General features: G+C 30.6%; 1 protein-coding gene across 5 annotated transcripts in view; it reads left to right on the top strand.

Annotated features, from left to right (window-relative positions):
* Positions 1-8,222, top strand: part of LOC115874398 (glycoprotein 3-alpha-L-fucosyltransferase A-like) — an 86,731-nt gene extending 78,509 nt beyond the window's left edge. For all 5 annotated transcript variants that reach the window (XM_030889559.1, XM_030889557.1, XM_030889556.1 and 2 more), the window contains exons 3-7: positions 1,678-1,820; positions 2,791-2,896; positions 2,958-3,100; positions 5,329-5,544; positions 7,683-8,222. In XM_030889559.1, the coding sequence (XP_030745419.1) occupies positions 1,678-1,820; positions 2,791-2,896; positions 2,958-3,100; positions 5,329-5,544; positions 7,683-8,148 (1,074 nt within the window). In that variant the 3' untranslated portion in view covers positions 8,149-8,222. The remainder of the gene's footprint in view (positions 1-1,677; positions 1,821-2,790; positions 2,897-2,957; positions 3,101-5,328; positions 5,545-7,682) is intronic.
* Positions 8,223-22,150: the final 13,928 nt, after the last annotated feature.

Below are 22,150 nucleotides of genomic sequence, written 5' to 3'. Positions count from 1 at the left end.
CTTGATTTATTTTGATATATATATAGTATTCCACAAGATTAATATTTGAACACGCGGTTAATATGTTTAGTAGATATACAGGGTCCGGCAATAGTGCGTCGGGCATCTGTAGCTCATAGAATAAAAAACTTGAGAATTTTTTTTTAGGTGCAAACCTAAAGTATGTACCAGGATGTATTTTAGAAAAATATTTTAACTTCTATAGTGTGGCTCAAAAAAGTGTGAGTGGACCTGGATGATTTTTTTTAAATGGAACGCCCTGTATATTATTGAATTTTTGGCTTCCTTTCAGATCACTTTACATAATCCTATGATATGAATAAATATATTTCCATAGTTTCAGAGATATTAAAAAATAAATCAAAAATATATATTTTTCGTGCCGTCCTTAAAAAAATTATTAAAAATACAAGAACTGTTCTGAAATCAAAACTATAATAGGTACTTATTTTAGATGATCTGTTCTTACTTTGCTATAAATATGGTAATAGTAAATCATACAGAATGTTCAATATTCTACACCAAACTTTCTATAATATAAAATATATTTTCTTCGTTATTTTAAATGGAATACCCTGTATATTATTCTTTTAATAGATGGAGAGTTAAAAAATTAACATTTTTTGTATTTAGAGCATTTCAAAACTTTTAACAGTTTTGCAGATACACGCAGTATTATCTCATATGGCGCTTTCAATGGTAAAATACGAGAGAAAAATCATTGGGTGGCTTTGATAAAAATTTACTATGGAAAATGCCATATGAAATATAAAACCGCAAATATCTGTGAAACCGTTAAACATTTTAAAATACTCGAAATACAAAAAATGTTTATTTTTTAATTCTCCGTCTATTGAAAAAATAATAAACAGGGTGTTCCATTAAAAAAAACGAAGAAAAATTGTTTTATATTTTAGAAAGTTTGGCGTAGAATTTTGAACATTCTGTATAATTTACAATTTTCATATTTATCTCAAAGTAAGTACAGACCATCTAAAGTAAATACCTAATATAGTTTTGATTTCAGAACAGTTCTTGTATTTTTAATATTTTTTTTAAGAAGGGCTGAAAAATATATATATTTTTGAATTATTTTTTAATATCTCTGAATCTATCGAAATGTATTTATTCATATATTAGGGTTATGTAAAGTGATCTGAAAGGAAGCCAAAAATGCAATAATATACAGGGTGTTCCATTTAAAAAAAAATCATGCAGGTCCACTCACACTTTTTTGAGCCACCCTATAGAAGTTGAAATATTTTCCTGAAATACATTCTGATACCAAGAACGGTAAACTAATTTAGTTTTTATTTAATTAGGTTAACTGTTCTTGTCCTGATACATACTTTAGGTTTGCACTTAAACAAAATTCTTAAGTTTTTTATTCTAGGAGCTACAGATGCCCAACGCACTATTGCCGGACCCTGTATAAGAACAAAACTTTTCACTTAATCTGCAGGTATATAATTACAATGTTCTTATTATTTAATTTTATTATAATGCATTATAGGATATAAAACTGTATATGTTATGATACGGTAAACCGGTAATTCTATTATTTAAATTACCGTTTCCCTGTAAATTGAAAGTCGGTAATCCCTATAGATAATAGGTATAATTGGAATTGGTAATGCCTATAGATAATAAGTCTAACAGATCAATTATATTTTGTAGACAAATCTTTCTGAACTGGGCAAAGTCTTGTTTCAATACCATGAAGAACCAAATGCTACAAACAGTCGGAATTATAAGATATTAGTATGGAAATATGGGCCAACGATAGAAAACAGACATTTGAAACAGTTCTCCGGACAGAGGTAATGACTCGGACGTATATCTACAGTGAGAGCCAAAACGTTTGCAATAAATAGAGGATATATTATAAATGATACCATACGATCGAAAAAAAAACGACGTCAAACGGCGTCAGCTGGGGAACGACAATCAATGATAATATTGGCAAGGTCAAGCCCTAGACATCATTTACTTGGCCTATACTTTTCTTTATTTTTTTAATGGAGCTTACTTCCAGTTGGCCTTAAGAAGGTTGTTTATTTTTATATCCAGTAAAACGTATTTTTACTGGATATAAAAATGTGCAAAAGAAAACATTCAAGAAAAAAGGTTTACCAGCATTCTTAAAAGAAACAAAATACATGATTTTTATCTATCCTTTCAAGGGCTGTAACTTTCTCAGGAATCGACTTATCCCATATAAATTTAAAAATGATGAGTAAGTTTCCCCATTTTCTATAGAAAAAACCGAGGATACCTTAAAAATCAAAAGTTATAGTAATTGCCTGTAAAATAGGATCAATCCTCATTTATGTCATACCTATACTAACTTATGTAAATATACTAACATACCAAATCTCGTTTTTTTATCTGGAAAAAAAATATATAAAGAATATAGTGTTCAGCCACTTGAAAATTACCCGGTATATTGTACCCAAAGTTCAAATTTATAAGAGAGAAAACAATGAAATCGAAGTCCACCTTGCAACAATTTCGTTGTCACCCGGTATATACACATATAGGGAAATTAAAATAAAGTTGTTTTAATTTCCTTTAATTTTTTTATTTTAGATAGATGTACTACAGTATGATCAAAAAATTTTATGACCAACGGTGCTTTTATTTCGACAATTAAAAAAACTAACTAAATACTTAGTAAAAATAGTTTCTCTATTAATATACTAAATACGCTTGATCTTAAAACTATCTGATCATATAGTGATATTTTAATTTATTTTGTCAAACCATAATTAGCAAACACTATTTTTCTAGAATAGATCCATTTGAATATTGTCCAGTAAAAAATTGTAATATAACTTATGAAGATAAAGACATCGAAACGGCCGATATTGTGATATTTCATCTACACCGAACAACCGTAAGTCCAAATTAAAGTAGTGTGTTTATTTAAGTTATTTTATTAACTTTCTATAATTTAGGGTCTCCAAGATATACCAAAGAGAACAAATCTTAGTCAAATATGGGCATTCCTTACTGACGAAAGTCCATATCACACATTCCTAAACTCCAAAAATAAACTTCAAGATTTTAATAATTTATTTAATTGGTCTATGACTTACAGGTTTGTATAATATAATGAAAATATATACAGGGTGTCCCAATATTCCGTGGACATTGAACTACTCCGTATCTTTGGAATCAAAATAAATTAATTGTACAGTATATCTCCGTTATTAGTGAAGATAGAAGGGTGCGGTTTGCATCAACCTGTCCCACTTTTTTGTCAAATGGAAGAAGCTGTAAACAAAATTTTCATAGATCTGAGCTACAGGGTCTTTTTGAAAATTTTGCAATTTAGGACACCCCCGTATTTCTGTTATTGTGAAAGGCATCGAGAAGGTGAAAACTGTTTATTGTAAAACTTTTTACGTAGAATACAGTGGCGTAGTATGTTATTCTATGAAAAGAATATTTTTGAAAATATAAACTAAAGTTATGTTTTTTTAAACGGAACACCCTGTATATTTATAAATTACATGATCTGGCTTGCCATAAGCTTTTCAAATATAAATATTACTCTATATTTATTTTCACTATTTACCGCAATATTTAAGTTTTCAATAATTGGGTATCATTTTCATTAGTAGGCCATGATTGATAATAAAAGAAAATAAAGAATTATTACAAGTATACTGTCTCTTGTTTTATTTTGGGAGGCACTAATAAATTCTTTATATATCAGAAAAACTTAACTCTCTGCCGCTATTTGTAAATCTTGGAAGCTATTGTATCGGAACTTTTAGATATTCCTTTAGCTATTTTACGCGAAATATACTTTCAGCAAAATGGGGCTCCCCCTCACAACTTTGAAAATATTAGAATTTTGTTAAATGACTATTTCCCAAATCAATGAATTGGGACCAGTGGACCGATATGATGGCCCCTCTGATCACCGGATTTGTGCGTTCTCGATTTCTGTATTTAGGGGTTTTTGAAATATGAATATTGTTGCAACTACAATAATGTCGAAGACCTGGAAAATGCTATTAGGCAAGTTTTAGGTATTTGCAAATGCAAATCTATCCCGCTATAATAAATCCCCTTATAAAAAAAGAAGAATTATTATTATATTCAGATATTCAGTGGTAACAGTTTAAAAATAAAACATTTCAGTCCCAAATAAAATTTTAATGTGTATGACTATTTTAGTAAATACCATTTTGGATTTTTTTGCTTTCTATCACGGCCTACCAATAAGAAACAGATATCTTTTAAATATTGCAGTAAATAGTAAAAATAAATATAGAGTGTTATATATTTTTGAGAAGCTCATAACAAGGCGGATCATATGATTTATAAATATACAGAGTATTCCATTTGAAAAAACAAAACTTTAGTTCATATTTTCAAAAATATATTTTTCGTGGAAAAACAGCCTACAACACTGTATTCTACGTAAAAAGTTCCACAAGAATCAGTGTTCACCTTCTTGATACCTTTCACAATAACGAAGATACGGGGGCTGTCCCAAATTGCAAAAATGTCAAAAAGATCCTGTAGCTCAGAAACGAAAAGAGCTACGAAAATATTGTTGACAGCATTTTCGGTTTGACAAAAAAGTGGGACAGGTTTGTGCAAACCGCATCCTCCTATCTTTACTAATAACGGAGATACCGTATGATTTCAACCAAAATGGGACACCCTGTACACAATTTACCTCTATACAAAAATTAAGAGTTTGTCCCTTAGAGGGCATCAAACTTTAAAAAAATAAATATATTTTTTCAGATATTTTAAAAGCCGTTATTCCGATTTGAATTAAATTTTGAGTATCTATGTTTTGTTAAGTGTTTTAACATTTGACTTTCACAAATCAAGAAAAAGTACAGAAAGGGTGAAAACTCACACCTACATTAATTTTAGTATAAATATTTTCCAACTCTACCGACGACCGATTTTTATTATAGACTAGGAAAGACGATTATTCCTATAGAATAACCATACAACCCCTACTTTACGACGGGGCATGCTTCAATGCAGTTTTAAATTTCCTCTCGAAAAACGTTATTCCCATTCTTCAAAAAATACTTGTTATCTTGAGTATCTTATACTATTTTTTTGTCAAAATGCACCGCTTTCTTTAAAAATGTGTATATAATATATAGAAAAAGCAAATGGTTTTTCTTATACCATACGATCGAAAAAAAGGCATCAGAGTTGGTTTGGAAATGAAGAGAATGTCATATGATCATATGAGAAGAATGTCATCGATCGTCATTTCCAAGCCAACCTGACGCTGTTTTTTTTTTCGATCATACGGTTATCTTATTATTTACTGTATTATTTCAGATCAGACTCACATATTCCAGTGCCTTATGGTAGAACTGTTCTCAGAAAGGTAGCTAACCCAATATCAACATTAATGTTAAACAAACGAAGGGATGTTTTAGTTGCTATCATGGGCTCCAATTGCCAAGCAAAAAATCATCGATGGCAATATGTAAATGAACTGAAAAAATATATATCAGTCGATGTTTACGGCGGTTGTGGACCTATGAAAGACGCGTAAGTATACTATTATAGTCTATTTCTAAAAGCTTGAGAGCACAAGACCTTCATAATAAATGCAAAAGGCGTTTTCTTGTGTACAGTATGACATGCCAAAAGATGGGACCAGTTTTATTTTAAGGGTATAATATATTCCAGTGAATTTCAGACAGCTTTAACACGTTTGTAAATGGACACATCCGGTACGTTTGCAGAAACCAATAGCAAATCCTCGTATAACAATAATGCAATAAAGATATTAGCAAGTACTGACCGCACCAGTGTCGGGTATTAGGGTTTTAAAATTTATTTTAAGCTTTGTTAAAATATATTTTGTTACACAAGTTAAGTAATATGATAATGGTGATACAAATATCTATTTTCCCGTTATTGTTTAATAACTATTTTCCCGTATTTTCAGTAACACTGTTTTAACATTGTGTGTAACATTTCAGTAACGAGTACACTCAATCTAAAGTTTTTATTGTTAAATGAATGTAACAGGTTACAAACCATAAATGACAAAGCCACAAGAAACAATGTCACACGTTTAGAAAAACATTTGAATTAGGTAATGTCAGACATTTACATTAATTAAAATACATATGTAATTATAAATCATTCTCATTGAAGTCAGAGTCGTCAGAATTTCCAACTGAAATTAGCAGATATTCTACTGTCTCCTCCAAGAGATTGTCAAGGTTTCCCATTTTTTGCTCCTCTTTTATGACATGGTCTATGGCATTTGTCCAATTTTCCGCAGAGATTTGTGTTATCGAAATATTCGTAAGTTCTCGCACACATTTTAACTTAAACGTTATGTTATTCCGAGCTACAAATCCTTTCATTTGTGCCCATATAAGACCGATGGGATTTAACTCATAATGGTAGTGTGGCAACCGAAGCACATTTATTCCACGCTTTAGTCATTTCGTCAGTATCATGTATTTTAAACTGATTTGCTTTGCCTAACTATTTGTACCAGCTCCTTTTTTAACATTCCGTTTTCGAATGAAATATCCTTTTGAGACAACCAACCTATAATATCCCCTTTCCTCCAAGAAGCGGTTGGCAATTTTTCTACTAATCTCCAATAATAACTGGCGTTGTCTATAACAATGACAGAGTTTTCTGTAAGTAATGTTATCATTTCGGAAAAGTAATTTTCAAAAATATCAGCCGTAATGATAATCCTTGGTCGATTTAGATTCAAATTGCAGTAGTTCATTCTGTACGAATCTATTATCTCCCCCAATATATGCGTTATAACTAGCCTGCCACCTTTCCCGGAGGGGATTTTCAAATCAGTCGATAATCCTTCTAAAAACGCTCCACGAGAACTTCCAATGCTATTGTCTTGCCAGATTTTCTTAAGAGAATGTCCTTCATTCAGCCATGTTCCTCTAGGTAGAAGATAGATTTTCCTTTCATATATTTACAAATGTTCCTTAGATATTGCCTTCTTCAAAGATATGTCTTCTCTGTCAGTGAGTACAGACTTCCGGTTGTACTTTTCGCAGGAGAAGCTCGTTTCTTTTAAAGTTGTCCAAAGTTTCTTTTTTCCCATGACCGGCAATCTTTCGTTATCATTTACAACTTTCTGAATTTTATCGAGAGTTGGCATTTCCTTGTTTAAGTAAAAGGCGTGCGCATGTCTCCTTATTATGCTTCTAGAACAGTCATCAACAACGAATGGCTTCCTCCCCGAGCTGTGTTGGGCTCACAAACAATTCCACTTATTCTCTCTTTCAGAACGTGGCTTTACCAACTCCCGTAATATTTGAACATTTCATAACTAGACTTCTCAAAGTAGCCGAGGGATCTTGGTGCACAAAGAAATCTACACATTTCTTTGTGCACAAAGACCTAAACGTCAGCCTGCGTAAATAATGGCTAGCATAAATTGCTCGTTCAATAATGTACTATTATTTTATTAAATAAAAAAGTCTGCTGATGGAATTTCTAAATGTTGGCCCCAACTCTTCTCGCTGTGCTATGAAGCATTTTGAAATAGACTATAATACCTACAGGACGTGTCAAAAAGTTTGCTTTCCAAAAATTGAGAGAATACATCAATACCTTTTTCGCATTTCTTACAAACTTTCTGGTACATCTTGTACAAATATTGTATAATTTATTTTTATTAAATATTTTAGATGTCCTGGACACTTTGGAGCAGACTGTCCAGCACTGGATAATTATTTATTTTATCTCTCGTTTGAAAATACAAACTGTAACGAATATATTACAGAAAAGTTATGGTGGAATGCTTATCATAAAGACTCCATACCAATAGTCATGGGTTCAAATACCTCTAGCAATAATTTACTGTTTCCATTAGATTCCTATATAAATGTAGATGACTTTGCTCACCCTAGAGCTTTAGCAGACCATCTATTGCACTTAAATAGAACTGAAGAGTTTAGAAAGTATTACAATTGGAAAAAACATTTCGAAATACTTAATGAACATGGGTACTTTAAGAGTCGATCATACCATTATTGTAGAATATGTCAAGCTTTAAACTATAATACCAAAGAAACCCACATATATACGGATTTAGAAGACTTTTGGAGCGAAAAAAGAGACTGTCATCCAGCATGGGACCAACAAGTTGATTAAAAAAAATTGTATTGTTATTTTATCTGTGATCATTTGTTATACCATTAATTTATAGAAAAATAAAAGAAAAAGTATATAATTTTGTTTATACATATACCCAGATATACATTACAGATCTAAAAGTTTTGTATTATAAAAAAGTACCTATATGATAAAAATAAAAACAATTCATAATTCATATGCAAACTTCTACCTATATAAGTATCAGAATTTTTTTTACTACTATTTCTGCTAATGGCAAAGATCACATTATAATTGTACAGTATAATTTGATCAAAAAGTTTTATGGTGAAGTGTGTTTCGTGAAAAATCACATTATACTGTATGATCGAAAAAAAAGGCGTCCAGTTAGCTTGGAAATGAACATCGATGACATTCCCCATATAATTTTACATACCTATAAAATGACAGGGATCTTCATTTCATAGTCATCGCTGACGCCGTTTTTTTCCATCATACGATATTATTTTCAATATCAGCCAAAGTTTGCTTGATCATACATCTTTTTGGTCGCAAGGTAGTTCTTAAAAATGTTCTGTACTAAATGGTGGTAGAAGCTTATGATTATGCTAATTTTAAGGGACATAATTTACCAAACAAATCTCAAACATTTAATTGTAAATTTAAATTATATTTTAAAAATTACTTACCAATATGCGTATTTACCTCCAAACACGTCACCAACATTAGAATAGTCAAAAAACTGAACAAAAACACAAGAAAAATGAAAACAAAAGAAAAACAACACAGAAAACTCAAACAGGACAAGAGGTTACGACGGTATTTTCTTCCTCTTCTTCTTGAAAATAATTTAGGCTGTTGCCCATAGAGAAATGTTACTTTATGCTGTTGCCTGTTCTTGTTACGCCTGTCGCCTGTCTTGGCCTGTTTCGTTATAGGCAACCAACAATACGCAAAATACTAAGATTTCAGAAATCACTCGGAAAAGAATAAAAAGACAATTTAATTATTATTATCTTTCTCTATGGTAAATTATTATTCTGCCAGAATTCTGCATTGAAAGGTTATATTGTGTCATCACAAAAGATTGCAAATCATTATTCCATTTCCTATTGTTCCATTCTTATTAATATGAGATTGTTAAGAATAAGTTTAATTAATATCTGTATTTCTTGTCCTTAAATTAACGATATATCTCTTATCTATATGCTAGAGTCTAAAAGATATTACCGTCTAAAAATATATAATAAATATATCTCATTGAAATTTTATTTTTAATAGATTTTATTATTTTATATTCAATTTTAATACTTGATGAAATGGTGAATGAAAGCATAATTAGAGGGCTCTTTAATTTAAAAGACCTAAGCACAAACTAACTTAGTTAGTCTGTGATCTAAGACATCTTATGAAGTTCCTGCTTACTAGACACTATCCACTTAAAATACCGTATGATCGAGGAAAAAACGGTCTCCAGTTGGCTTGGAAATGAACATCTACAACATTCCCCTTATAATTTTACATATAAATGACTGCGATTTCCATTTTATAACCATCGCTGACGCCGTTTTTTCGATTTTATTATATAATTATCATCTGTGCACTAAGTAATTTCAACGTAGCATAATATTTTACAAGATAGGTACTTAAGAAATTTTATTCCACATTAAGATTAAAGAGGTAGGTATATGTACTTTCAAAAGCCTTAGTACAAGATGGGCAATTTATCAATCAGACTTTTTCATAAGAGATTGGAAGAAGTCAAATGAAGAAAAACTACTCAGAAAAAGCTGTAGATAAAAAAATAAATTGTATTTAAAATTCTTAGAGATTATTTCAGACACACAGCAGTGGCGTAGCGCTATTGCCGCAAACCCCTGCAGCTGTGGGGGGGCCCAGGCCCAAAGGGGGCCCGAAACCTCTGAAGTCCGGAAAAGCCTCTTGCTATGACAATTTTTTTTCCAAATTGAAAATCATCAAAAATTATTTACGAAATAGTTCATTTCAGACAAGGGTAACTAACTTGGCTATACTGTCCATAGAGGCACAAGCTGATAATATATACCCAGATAGTAAAAAAAACTGCGGCGGCAAAAGCTAGAAAAAAAACTATTTACTGCCTGATAAAAATTCACAGTCCTTTACAAAGATGCAACCGGGGGGCATTGAAAATGATGAATAAAAACGTAAAAATATGATTAGTGTTAATATGAGTGTATTACATACATATGTTTAAATAACGAACTTAACTAAAAACAACAGATTTAAAGATTAACTGAAAAAGTAGTAATGTTAACATTAAATAAAACATTATTAATAATAATTATGCGATCGCCACCTAACCGTTAAACAAACAAGCAAAAAAACAAAATAACATACAAAACATCAGGTTAACATGATGACAGATCATGATCGATGACAGATAAAGAATTCTTACGGAAAGTTACACTTTACGATATAATTTTTTAACTGTTAAACCCCATTTAAACACAAAACTTTTTAATACCTACTACTGTATCTAAAAGACACTTTTTTTAAATTACTAAATTCTTAGCCACGCTTCTGTTTTTCTTGGCTGTTGTGCGTCACGTCACAGATTAACAGGCCCACGTTTGTACCACAAGGCGATGCTGCAGACCACTAGGTAGACCGGTCGTAGAAATTTATGTTATACAACTTGTAGTCAATCTACACAAATATTATCAAAAACTTTTTTTCTTTTAAAATGTGTTCAGATTTTGTAAAAAGTATAAGTCAAAATCGCAAAACTTAAAGTTTTATATAAATTTTTACTAACTTTACCCATTTGGTTGATGAATTTCAAAAATGTCTTCTAATTCTTTTTGTAGGCTTTCATTCTTTTAGACCAAATAGTAAGGAATTTTCATACAACAAACCGTTCCGACATAATTTTACTCTCTTAGAGGATGAATTTCCTAAAATCGCTTTGTGTAGCTAATTCACTAATGTCGTTTAAACGAACCTTTGTGCTAATATTTATGTATCTAAAGCTGGCGGTATGAACTCACTCCTAAAATATCTAAAAACTTAATATATAATCTAACTGACACACCACTGATAATGACAAATAATTTATTTCTGGAGGTATTGTGTGTAGGTGTTTTTCAGGTATGTTTTAGTATTTAGTCGTTTTACACAAAGAAATAGCCATTAAGCACTATAAAAATACTTCATAACAAATCTACACACCAAACCAAACCTTTCATTTAAAAAAAGAATCATCAAGATTGGTGAAACGGTTTCGGCGGGATGGATGCAACAAAAAAACCCTTTGAGCTTTTATATATGTATGGATCAATTATTTTTCCAACATATTTTATTTTGCAAATTTTTATAAATATTCAGACTCGCCAATATCGTAGTCCACCGTGTCCAGCCCGTTTAGCCAAACGTAGGCCGATTCCTCTTCGGCGGCGCACAGTGCTTCGTCCCATGGACAAAAATCAAAAAATAAGTTAAAATTTACTAATATCTAAATATATAATTTTATACTTAAAAAATGTTCAACCATCCTGTATATTATTTTTCATAAACAGCGTTTTTGTTAGCAAATATTTTCACTAAAAATAAAGTTTGCGATCATTATCTCATCAGTGAAAAGAATAACATTCATAGTAGTTCTGTATATTATGGAGTTAAACGGGTACGTACTTAATTGAAAGCCACTATGGATATTGTTAAACAAGGTATGTACTTTAAATTTATTTCTAAACAAGTTCGTGATTGTTTAGTTTTTATTTATTTTTAAGATGATTCTTAAATGGGTATAAAAATTTTACGTTTTCAAACTTCAAAAGGCATTTAAAAAACATATCAAAACATATCGCATTTATTGAATATTTTTGTTGCCATATTCATACACTTTTAATTTTTGTATAGTTCACCTGCGTCTGCTTGCGACGAACTTTATTTTATAATACTTTTCAGATGGAGTAAAATTGATAAGCAATGCCGATCTGGCTAATACTTGGCTTGATCATAAAGACAAGAACTCAAAATTATTTGTATTTCAAAAAATATGTTCTTATTAGATATTGATGAACCTTCCAGTCAAATGAGACACCACTTGTGCCTGAAAAAGTCCACTATGTTGGAGCGAAACGTCGCATAAAAAAAGTGTCCATCTTTCAATTTATTATATAATCTCATACCCAAGAAAAGGAAAAAATAATATATGGATATGCTGTATTAAAGAGGTAACTATTAACATCCGAACCCCTCATAGCGACAAAATGAACAGTAACAACGCGAAAAAGTAACATATTAGAAAATGATGTACAGAAATATCTTATATGTGAGGATACTTCATCTACCTGATTTGGATACTATAAATTTGGAAGATTCTGTCAGCAGTAATTCTTCTGAATCAAAGTAGTTACGATCTATGCATTTTGTTGTCCTAAAGTAAATTTATAGTATCTTAAGTTTTTTTTTTAATTAAATATAACATTAATGTTTCTTTTTCATTAAACAAAAACATTTTTATCTTATCTTACGTATTAGGCTTATATTGTAGGAATCATGTTCTAATGTTATTTCAATTCTTTTTTATCACAGGAATTTATTTAATACTTACACCGTTTTCATACTATAAATTATTATTTGCTTAGATGGAACACAGCTCCAACATTATTATTATTTATAAGATTTTTTTTTCATAAACGTGGGACTAAGAACATCATCATTTAGTACAATGAGAGTACTCATCATTTGTGTCAAATAAACCTAGTTTGAATAAATTGCTTACAATAACAGAGAAGTTTTGGATTTTTGTCCTCTAGAGCCATATGTTCGAAGCACTGTGCGGCGTCGTGACCCTGGCCGATGGAAGAGTCTTTGTATAATGTATATATGCGGTCTCACCGGAAACATTACTTATTACTTCACATAACTTGAAGAATATCTACTTTTAATAATGAACACTTCAGAAATACACCAGTAAAAACATTTATTATTTGAGATTAAAACTCGAATTAAATTATAAATATTAGTTACCTATGTTGTTATAGCTTTTATAGGCCTGTTTAACGACTTAATAAGTTACCTAGCGAAAAAATCTGTGCGCGTACCTACCACTATTGTTACAGGTATATTCGTTAAAGAAATATGTTACACAAATTAAAAACGCTAAAATTTTAATGGTATTACTTGTGCATTATTGGCCTTATAATGCAATTAGTTGGAATTATATCTTCTTTAAATATAATTAGACTTTTTAACGACTTTTGAGTTACCTAGGAAAATATCTGTGCACTTACCTACCACTATTGTTACAGGTTAATTCATTAAACAAATGTGTTACATATTATTCGTGGTATTAGTGGTATTATATTGGAATTAGCTTGGCATTAGTGGGGCATTATATGAGAAATTTTGGTATTTAATTTGTATTTTTGGCATTAATTTGGCATTAGTATACAGACATTTGTCAGCGGTTTACTCTTTGTAGATAATCAAAAAGTTTTTTGATAAAATTTGCTTTTTATGTCAGATCATTTCTATGAAAAATTACATTGGATTTTTATTAAAGACGCTGGGTAATTAAAACATTGACTAATAAAGCTTGTCCACTTTAAATAAGGGGTCACGAAATATCCTCCTTGGAGTGTTTGGGTTAAGGGGTGTAAAATAAATTAATCCTTGTTTGATAATAAAAACCATAAAACATTTATTTGTGGGTAAAATAATGCAATGGTTGGATATCTCTCCTTTATAATTAGGTGACTAAAATTACACTAAAATAATTAGAAAAAAAATCTTGTAATTATTTAGTAATTACGTCAATATTAATTAATTGACTTTCTAGTCTATTTTATTTTATGTACAAATATATTATTAAATTTTAATCTAAGCATTAAGTAATAAAACACTTTGTGGCCCTCTTATATCGTAAGAGGTTACGAAATATACTCCTGGTTACACCCCTTACAGAAAACAGTGTAAGGGGTGTAAATAAATTGTATAATCACTGTTTTTTATAATAAAAATTATAAAACATTTCTTATTTGTGAGATTAAAAAAACAAAACGCATAGGTTAAAATAAGTACATTCAATACATATGTATGTGTTAGACATTTATATGCCTAGTATATTTTTGTTTAACAAACCAATCAAGAAAAAATCCAAAACCTACCGTTATAGGAGGTATAAGATGATTAAACTTATATAATGACAACTACTTATCGGATAACAAATTAATTACTACTATCAGCTACTGTCTAGGTAGAATATACCTAGAGTACCTATACCTACCTATGATGTAGGTAGATTAAAGCTTATTTTGACTTTAGCTCTCACTTCGGTGTCACAAGCTGAATTTTTCAGGGATGGAAGTACAGTACATGATATGGGGACCCTTATTCCGATAGTAGTACAAAATTAGACCGGGTAAAAGGGCACTATCATCAAAAATCGATATATTAATACCACCGTATAGAGAAAACAAATACTTGTTTTTTGATCCAGTACACAATAAAGTCTTCGTAGGGAGTAATTTTTTATAATTATTTACAAAAAAATATTTCCATTAGCGCTTATGACCAAAAAAAACCTTAAACATGAATAGCTCATTTCAATCATGCGAAAATTTGGTTTAAAAATAGACTTTTTTTAATATAACGGTGGGGGCAGAGGCGGATCTAGGGTAAAATACGTCGTGGGCAAAGGCAAAATTTGGCGTCCACACAATTGATTTCAGACATACTTATATTTTGCCGCCCCCGTGCTGAAATTTTACTTGTAGGTATGATGTTTGCAGAAACTACTAACATACCTTATGTGTGCATGCGGTCCGTGATTAGAGTTTTTACCTATTGATTTCGGACACATTTTGGCGCCTCTGCGGCGCGCCGCACAATGCTTCGCCTATGAACAATAATCAAAATTCTGCATGCAAAAAAAAAATGTTTTTGCTTTCATATCAGAGATAAATAATCGAAGTACCACAAACAGGATTACTTTTATTGTTAGGATACTCGATATCGTTATAAAACATTATGAAAAATGATAAAAATGAAGAAATAAAATTGTCTTATCAATCGTTTACTGTGATTAAAACGAATCGTACCAACAAGTGCATTTTTACTACAAAAAAAACTAAACCTGCCATGGAAGCTAACCAAGGTAGGTATGTATTATTTTTGTACAGGGTGAGTCAACGATAGAGTAAAGTCCATTATCTCATTTGTTTCGAGGTTTACAAAAAAATGTTACATACAAAAGTTATAGGGAAGATTAAGATACACATTTTAAAATTATTAGAGAGTATACAGGGTGCTTCAAAAAAGTATGGCGGATATAACATATGTTTTTTTAAAGGCAACACCCTATTTTTTATTTTATTTTTAGATTCTGCGTAAAATTCTATAACTTTTTTATACATAACGTTATATACCTAAAATTAATAGTTTTTGTAATATTTAAATTTGTTTATACAAATGTTAAATTGCAGTGTGGCAAAAAATTGTCAGTAGTACCATTGTTACTGAAGTTGGAATACCAAAATTTGGCATGACAGTTCTATAGAGATTAAAAAGAAGATATATGTTAAGATATTTTAGTTAAATGCTACAGGGTGTTTAAAATATATTTATAAATTTCAACTACTTAAAATTAAAAAATCTAAAATTTTTTAAATGGTACACCCTATATATTTTGATTTTTTCTGATAGATTTTGCAAAGCTCTTCAACTTTTATTAAGTATGTCATATACCTATTTTTAATAATTTGCGATTTATTCCAATTTTTTCTATTTTTATCCATATCTTTAATACATTTACGCTATCATCATAGTTACCATGACAAAAAAAATAATTATTATCAAAATTTCATATGTCTGTTAAGCAAGTTAAGAACAAAAAGTGAATTTTAGTTTAATTTGTATAAATGGTAGAGGTAGAGGTAATAGTTTCAGATTTTCCTAAAAATGGATTAGTCAATGTGACTGATATACACGAACAAGCCAAAATAAACATATTTTTTGGTTCAGTACTATATATTATATAGTACTTTGCTAAGTACTATAAGAATATAGATGTAGATTATCTAGAAAACATTTTCATATTATATTATATTATCATATTTTCAGTGTGTAATGGGACGGTTTTGTGGCAGTAGTAATATTGGTTTTACGAAATGAATTATAAACCAGAATTACTACGAGAGAAAAAAATTACTGTATGTCGGAGAAAATTTCAATATCAGTAGTCGTCAATAATTAGGTAATCTAGTTAGTATTACCCTAATCTGCGGCTATTCGGCCCGACCAATGGCCCGACGGAAAATCCAAATGTCATCTTTCATAATATAGAAATACACCAAGAAATTCACGACTACGATTTTAGTTTATTTGAGTAAAGTTAGTTAAGTTTGACTAATAATAACAATTGTAACTAATTATTAAACTACTTGTTAAAAATAAGTAATAAATATGTTTGTTCTGTCACGGCAACTATGATGTTATAGCGTAATTGTATTAAAAATTAGGGTAAAAATAGAAAAAATTGGAATAAATCTATTAAAAATAGGTATATGACATACTTAATAAAAGTTGAAGAGCTTTGCAAAATCTATCAGAAAAAATGAAAATATATAGGGTGTACCATTTAAAAAATTTGAGATTTTTTAATTTTAAGTAGTTGAAATTCATAAATATATTTTAAACACCCTGTAGCATTTAACTAAAATATCTTAACATATATCTTCTGTTTAATCTCTATAGAACTTTCATACCAAATTTTGGTATTCCAACTTCAGAAACAATGGTATAACTGACAATTTTTTACCACACTGCAATTTAACATTTGTATAAACAAATTTAAATATTACAAAAACCATTAATTTTAGGTATATAACATTATATATAAAAAAGTTATAGAATTTTACGCAGAATCAAGCAGAATCTAAAAATAAAATAAAAAATAGGGTGTTGCATTTAAAAAACATATGTTATATCCGCCACACATTTTTGAAGGACCCTGTATACTCTATAATAATTTTAAAATGTGTATCTTAACATTCCCTATAACTTTTGTATTTCACATTTTTTTGTAAACCTCGAAACAAATGAGATAATGGACTTTACTCTATCGTTGACTCACCCTGTACATTATGAAATATACAATTTTATTTTTGGGTACGAAGTTATACGGCAGCAAAAAATGACTGAAAATAATCTAGTCTTTTGTTGTAATTAACTTTGATTAAACTTTTATTGAGTTCTATGCCAAACATCTTGTACTTTCAGTTTTATTAAATAATGTGGACCTTGGGCTATTGAAATTCTAAAGGTTTTTTGCAACTACTGGCAACTTATGCTAGTATGATTTTTTTTCTGTCTGTATGTCTGTGTCACGAGAGCTCCGAAACCGCTGGAAGTATTTTGATGAAATTTTCAGGGAGAATACTGTTGGGGCTTCTAAGAAGCACGAAACAAAGTTTAGTTAAAGTTCATCAACTTTAAGAATTTTTTTGCAGTTAAAATTTCTTTTTTTTTGTTTCTGAGACAGAAGATAATTTTTCTTAAAGTTTATTTAGTTTACGTTCACGATTGAGTTCATTTGATTTATTATTTACAATCAAGATTTTTTCTTAATTAAACATGTTTTTAAAAAATCCGTTTTATGCTTTATTTCATTTTTGTCCGCAAACCCTATCCTTCAAAGCACTGTGCGGCGCCCCTGGCACCTGGCGTAGTGGGCAGGTGCCCACCTTGCCCACGCCTAGATCCGCCACTGGGGGAGGGGGGCACTAACTCACGTTTCGCGGGGGTACCCATAATTTGTAGCTACGCAACTGACACACAGTCACATATTTAGAATTAGAATTACTTGTAGATAAGTCATAAGATTAAAACACTTAGAAAATGCGTCTAAGGATCTGCAAAAGAACATTTAAAAAACTGGGGTGTTCATATTAAAATAATACAATACGATCAAAAAAAATAAAAGGTGCCAGTGATAGCTTTAAAATGAAGACAGTGGCGCATCTAGAGATTGAGTCTGGGAGGGGTAGTGGTAATAATTAAATAAAGTAAAAAAAATAAATTATATTTTTCCTGAAAGGGATCTATTGTGACTGAGAAAAAAATTAAATTTAGATTGGTCTGGGTTTTCTATTTTGAGAGATTGGTGTTATTAATTTCTTTTGTGACAATTTTATTTTACTACATTTTTATTATTTATAAAACTTCTCCCTGGAAGGGTAATTACCCTCATTACCCCTCCCGTATATGCGCCCTTTAATGAAGATGGTTGTCATTTTATATGGGGAATGACATCAATCCTCATTTTCGAACTGGACGCCATTTTTTTTCGGTCATACCTTTGAATAAGAAGACTAAGGAAGGAGCATAATGCTATCCATGTATTCATGCATGGTGGGCGGAAAAGGCACCATAAAAGCTCTCTAGGGTGGGGATCCTTGACAGTTCTGTTTGACGATTCATTTGACACATTTGAATTTGATTTGAAATTTTGTGGATTTGTCAGTCTTTATGGAGCTTATTTTATGTTATTTATTATTTATTCTACTACTGATTATATATAAATTGTTGTATAAAGGTAGTAAATCTAGATAGAAATTGTGGCAGAACTTAAATTAACAGTGACACTATCGCGATTTATCGAAAAAGACTCTAAAATAGTTGGTTGTGTAGCGTGCGGTAGATCTCGGCAAAAATTGAGTGAAATAATGGAACAACTTTTCGCTAGTAAGTGACTATATAATATACATACGTGTAGTAAACCGATCATTTATGAAATTCACTTAAATTAACTAAATTATATATTTTTCTTGCATTTTAGCTTTTACTTATTACTTGTCAAAGATTAGATGTCAAAGAATTTAGATACGTTAATTTGACTTACCTGCTTCAGTAGCGTATCGGATGTTTGTGTTAATAAATACCGTATGATCGAGAAAAAACGGCGTCCAGTTGGCTGGGAAATGACGATCGATGACATTTCCCATATAAATTTACATTTAAAATGACAGCGATCTTCATTTCCCAGCCAACTGGACGCCATTTTTTTTCGATCATACGGTACTTATTATAACTTATCTATTTTTATTAGAATTATATATTTTTATAACAATTTTAATAACTACCAACATTTATTCACAACGTAAAATAAAACAACAAATTATTGAGTCTACCCCACGTCTACCCTACATCATAGTTTTACATTTTTTAAATAAAATTAGAACGACACTGATAAACCGGAATTTAAGTCGGCCATATTTGTGGCCCATCGCGGTGTACCTAAGATTTTTGATATGCTCCTTCCTTAGTCTTCTTATTCAAAGGGTCATACAGTGTTAAATTTGCGTCTCATTTTTATGGTTAATTGTGGTCTACCTGGGTATAGTCTGTTCAATGATTTAGGGAAGCTTTCAACAGACGACATCCAAAAAATTGCATAAAATATAATTTGCCTATAAATTAAAAGGACAGACTCTCACTGTCCATATTAAATGCAAGAAATTATAAAAAATATTAGACTCTATATAAGTCATTTTACTCAAAGGTTAGTATAGCATTCCAGTTAAATTTTCCATAGGAATATGTGAAATGGGATTTTCTAATGGTATTTTCATTGAGTTATTAATATTCAAAGAAAGTTTCTTTTAGTTTGCCAAAATTAATGTTGTAGAATGTTTAGGAGGGGAGTTAATCACCGCGACCTTATAGATCTATTGTGTGTTCCCCTTTCTTGAGTTATAACGAGTTATAACCATTATAAAACTCATCATACAGTCTCAGGGCTTTAACAAAAGCCAGTATCTGAGACGGCTCCACAGAGGCCAGCTCTCCATCCTCGATATCAGCCGTACCAAAGTTCATGGCACGCAAATACGTTTAAATAAAATATACGACGGCCTCCCCATAAGAGCAATGAGAGGATTTACGTCCCAGTATTGAAGGAGGACAGAAAATCGAGTCGAATGGTTTCAAGACATAGGTTCATCCTTGTTTAGTCAAACCTCCTACAAACCAAGGATAGACTTATGTAGGAAATGCATTGAAATTCTATAGCCATCCTTCAATATCGGGGAGGAATTTAAGCGGTACCCTCCGTATACTTTATTTTAAACGTATTTGATGACACGAATGGTCGTCGTCTCGGCGCACTCAGTGATTATGTGTTCTGGTGTTTCTCTATTTTCCCCACGGAATCTGCATTCGCCGTTGTTTCTCAGCTTCAGCCTATTGAGGTGTTCGTTGAGGAGACAGTGTCCTGTTAGAAACCCCGTGACAATCCGAAGATTGTTTTTACTTAAATCAAGGAAATGATTTTTGATTTGGCTTTTTTTTGTCTTTGATTTTTCTCGGTCGTAAGTTCTGAGGAACTTTTTCGAGTGTCTTAGACCGTTGGAGGACACCCATTCCAAGTTACGGATGGAGTCTTCCAGATTCTTCAGTTCCGCTTTCAGTTGGTTCCCGTCCAGTTCTGGTCCAGTTAGTGGAGTGTTCGCTCCTTTCCTAGCTAGATCATTTGCTTTTTCATTGCCTGCCACTGGTTCTATCCCTTGGTGAATAGGCACCCAGAGTAGGAGGACTTTATTTTCTTTGCCTAATTTGTTGAGCTTCTCTAGGTATTCTTTGACCAACTTCGAATTGATGGTTACTGAGTTGCTCGCATTAAGTGCTGCTTGACTATCGGATAGGATAGCAATTTCCTGTTTTCGATAGTTCCTATCTAAGATAAATTTGTACGCATCTTTCGATAGCGTAAATTTCTACCTGAGGGATACTGGGGTAGGTGCCCATTGGTTAAAATTAATGTTAGTCTTCCTCAAAATCTTAAATTAAAAGAGGTTCTATATCAAAAACAACCAGACATACTGAAAAATGAAATTCTAATTCTTATTACCAGTTTAAATTTTCTATAAATTATTTAAAATCAGCCATGTATGACTATCAAGAAATCAACGACATAAAAGATATAAACACCATTCCCTTGTTTGCATTTGGTCCATAAATGAAATACATTTTTATTATTGTTAATAAGTTTATTAAAATATTGCACAACCAAAAAGAAATAAAAAAAAATAAATAATTTTAAAACCTACAACATAGCATTCATTACTATATTTGATGATATGTTTTAAAGATGCAATAAATAACAGTTGCTTCATATAAAGTAAAATGTTATTTATCACCTACCACAGAACAAAAATGCAAAGAAGGAATGAGCACAGGTGTCAGAGGTGAAATATATGCTCATAGGGTAGGTACAGGGTAGGTACTAATTTGGGTACTAATATAAAAAAAAATTAAAAAAAAACACTTGTATGTTTGTATCACGCATTATGAAGAAAGCTAAAGTAGAATATGTACATTAAGTATATAGAATATAATTTGCTTTTTTATCTACAAATTCTAATAGTTATAGGTAGGTACATTTTCTGTAGTTTCTCCTACACTTATCTATAATAAATATTAATGTTAATGAACATTGTTAAAATTATCATTTTATAACTGAAATAAAAATCAATAAAACTACAACATACAAAAAATAGCATTACAACAAAGACAATACCTAAACTCCCAATTTCAATTTCTTATGCCCCATTTATAATCTCTAATAATTATTAATATAAATATATAAATAAATAAAATGTTTACAGTCTTCCCCTGTTTTAAAACTATCAGAAAATGTTTAGCGACTGTTTTTAGATTATAAATATGATTTTTCAGGAAAATCAAGGGAACATGACAGTCTAAGATCTTAATATAATTTCGCTATGTTTTGATTAAAATCATATATTGATTAATTTTAATACTTATAATCACATACATATGTTTGCAATGTTATTGTATTGTATTATTTATACAGGATAATGTAAGATTTGTCAAGAAAGCATAAAGCATAGTTTAAGAAAAAATACTTTATATTAATGTTTTTAGTTTTATATACCGGGTACATCTCGAAAGTGGCTCACCCTTATAACTTTTTAATTTTTTCAGATAAAAAACGATATTTAGTGTGTTAGTTAGTATATGACATAAATTAGGA

The sequence above is a fragment of the Sitophilus oryzae genome, unplaced genomic scaffold (assembly GCF_002938485.1).
Source record: "Sitophilus oryzae breed Bouriz unplaced genomic scaffold, Soryzae_2.0 scaffold_1274_pilon_pilon, whole genome shotgun sequence".
NCBI lineage: Eukaryota > Metazoa > Arthropoda > Insecta > Coleoptera > Curculionidae > Sitophilus > Sitophilus oryzae.
The sequence above is the reverse complement of the archived record's forward strand: the minus strand, read 5'-3'. Positions and strand labels throughout refer to the sequence as shown.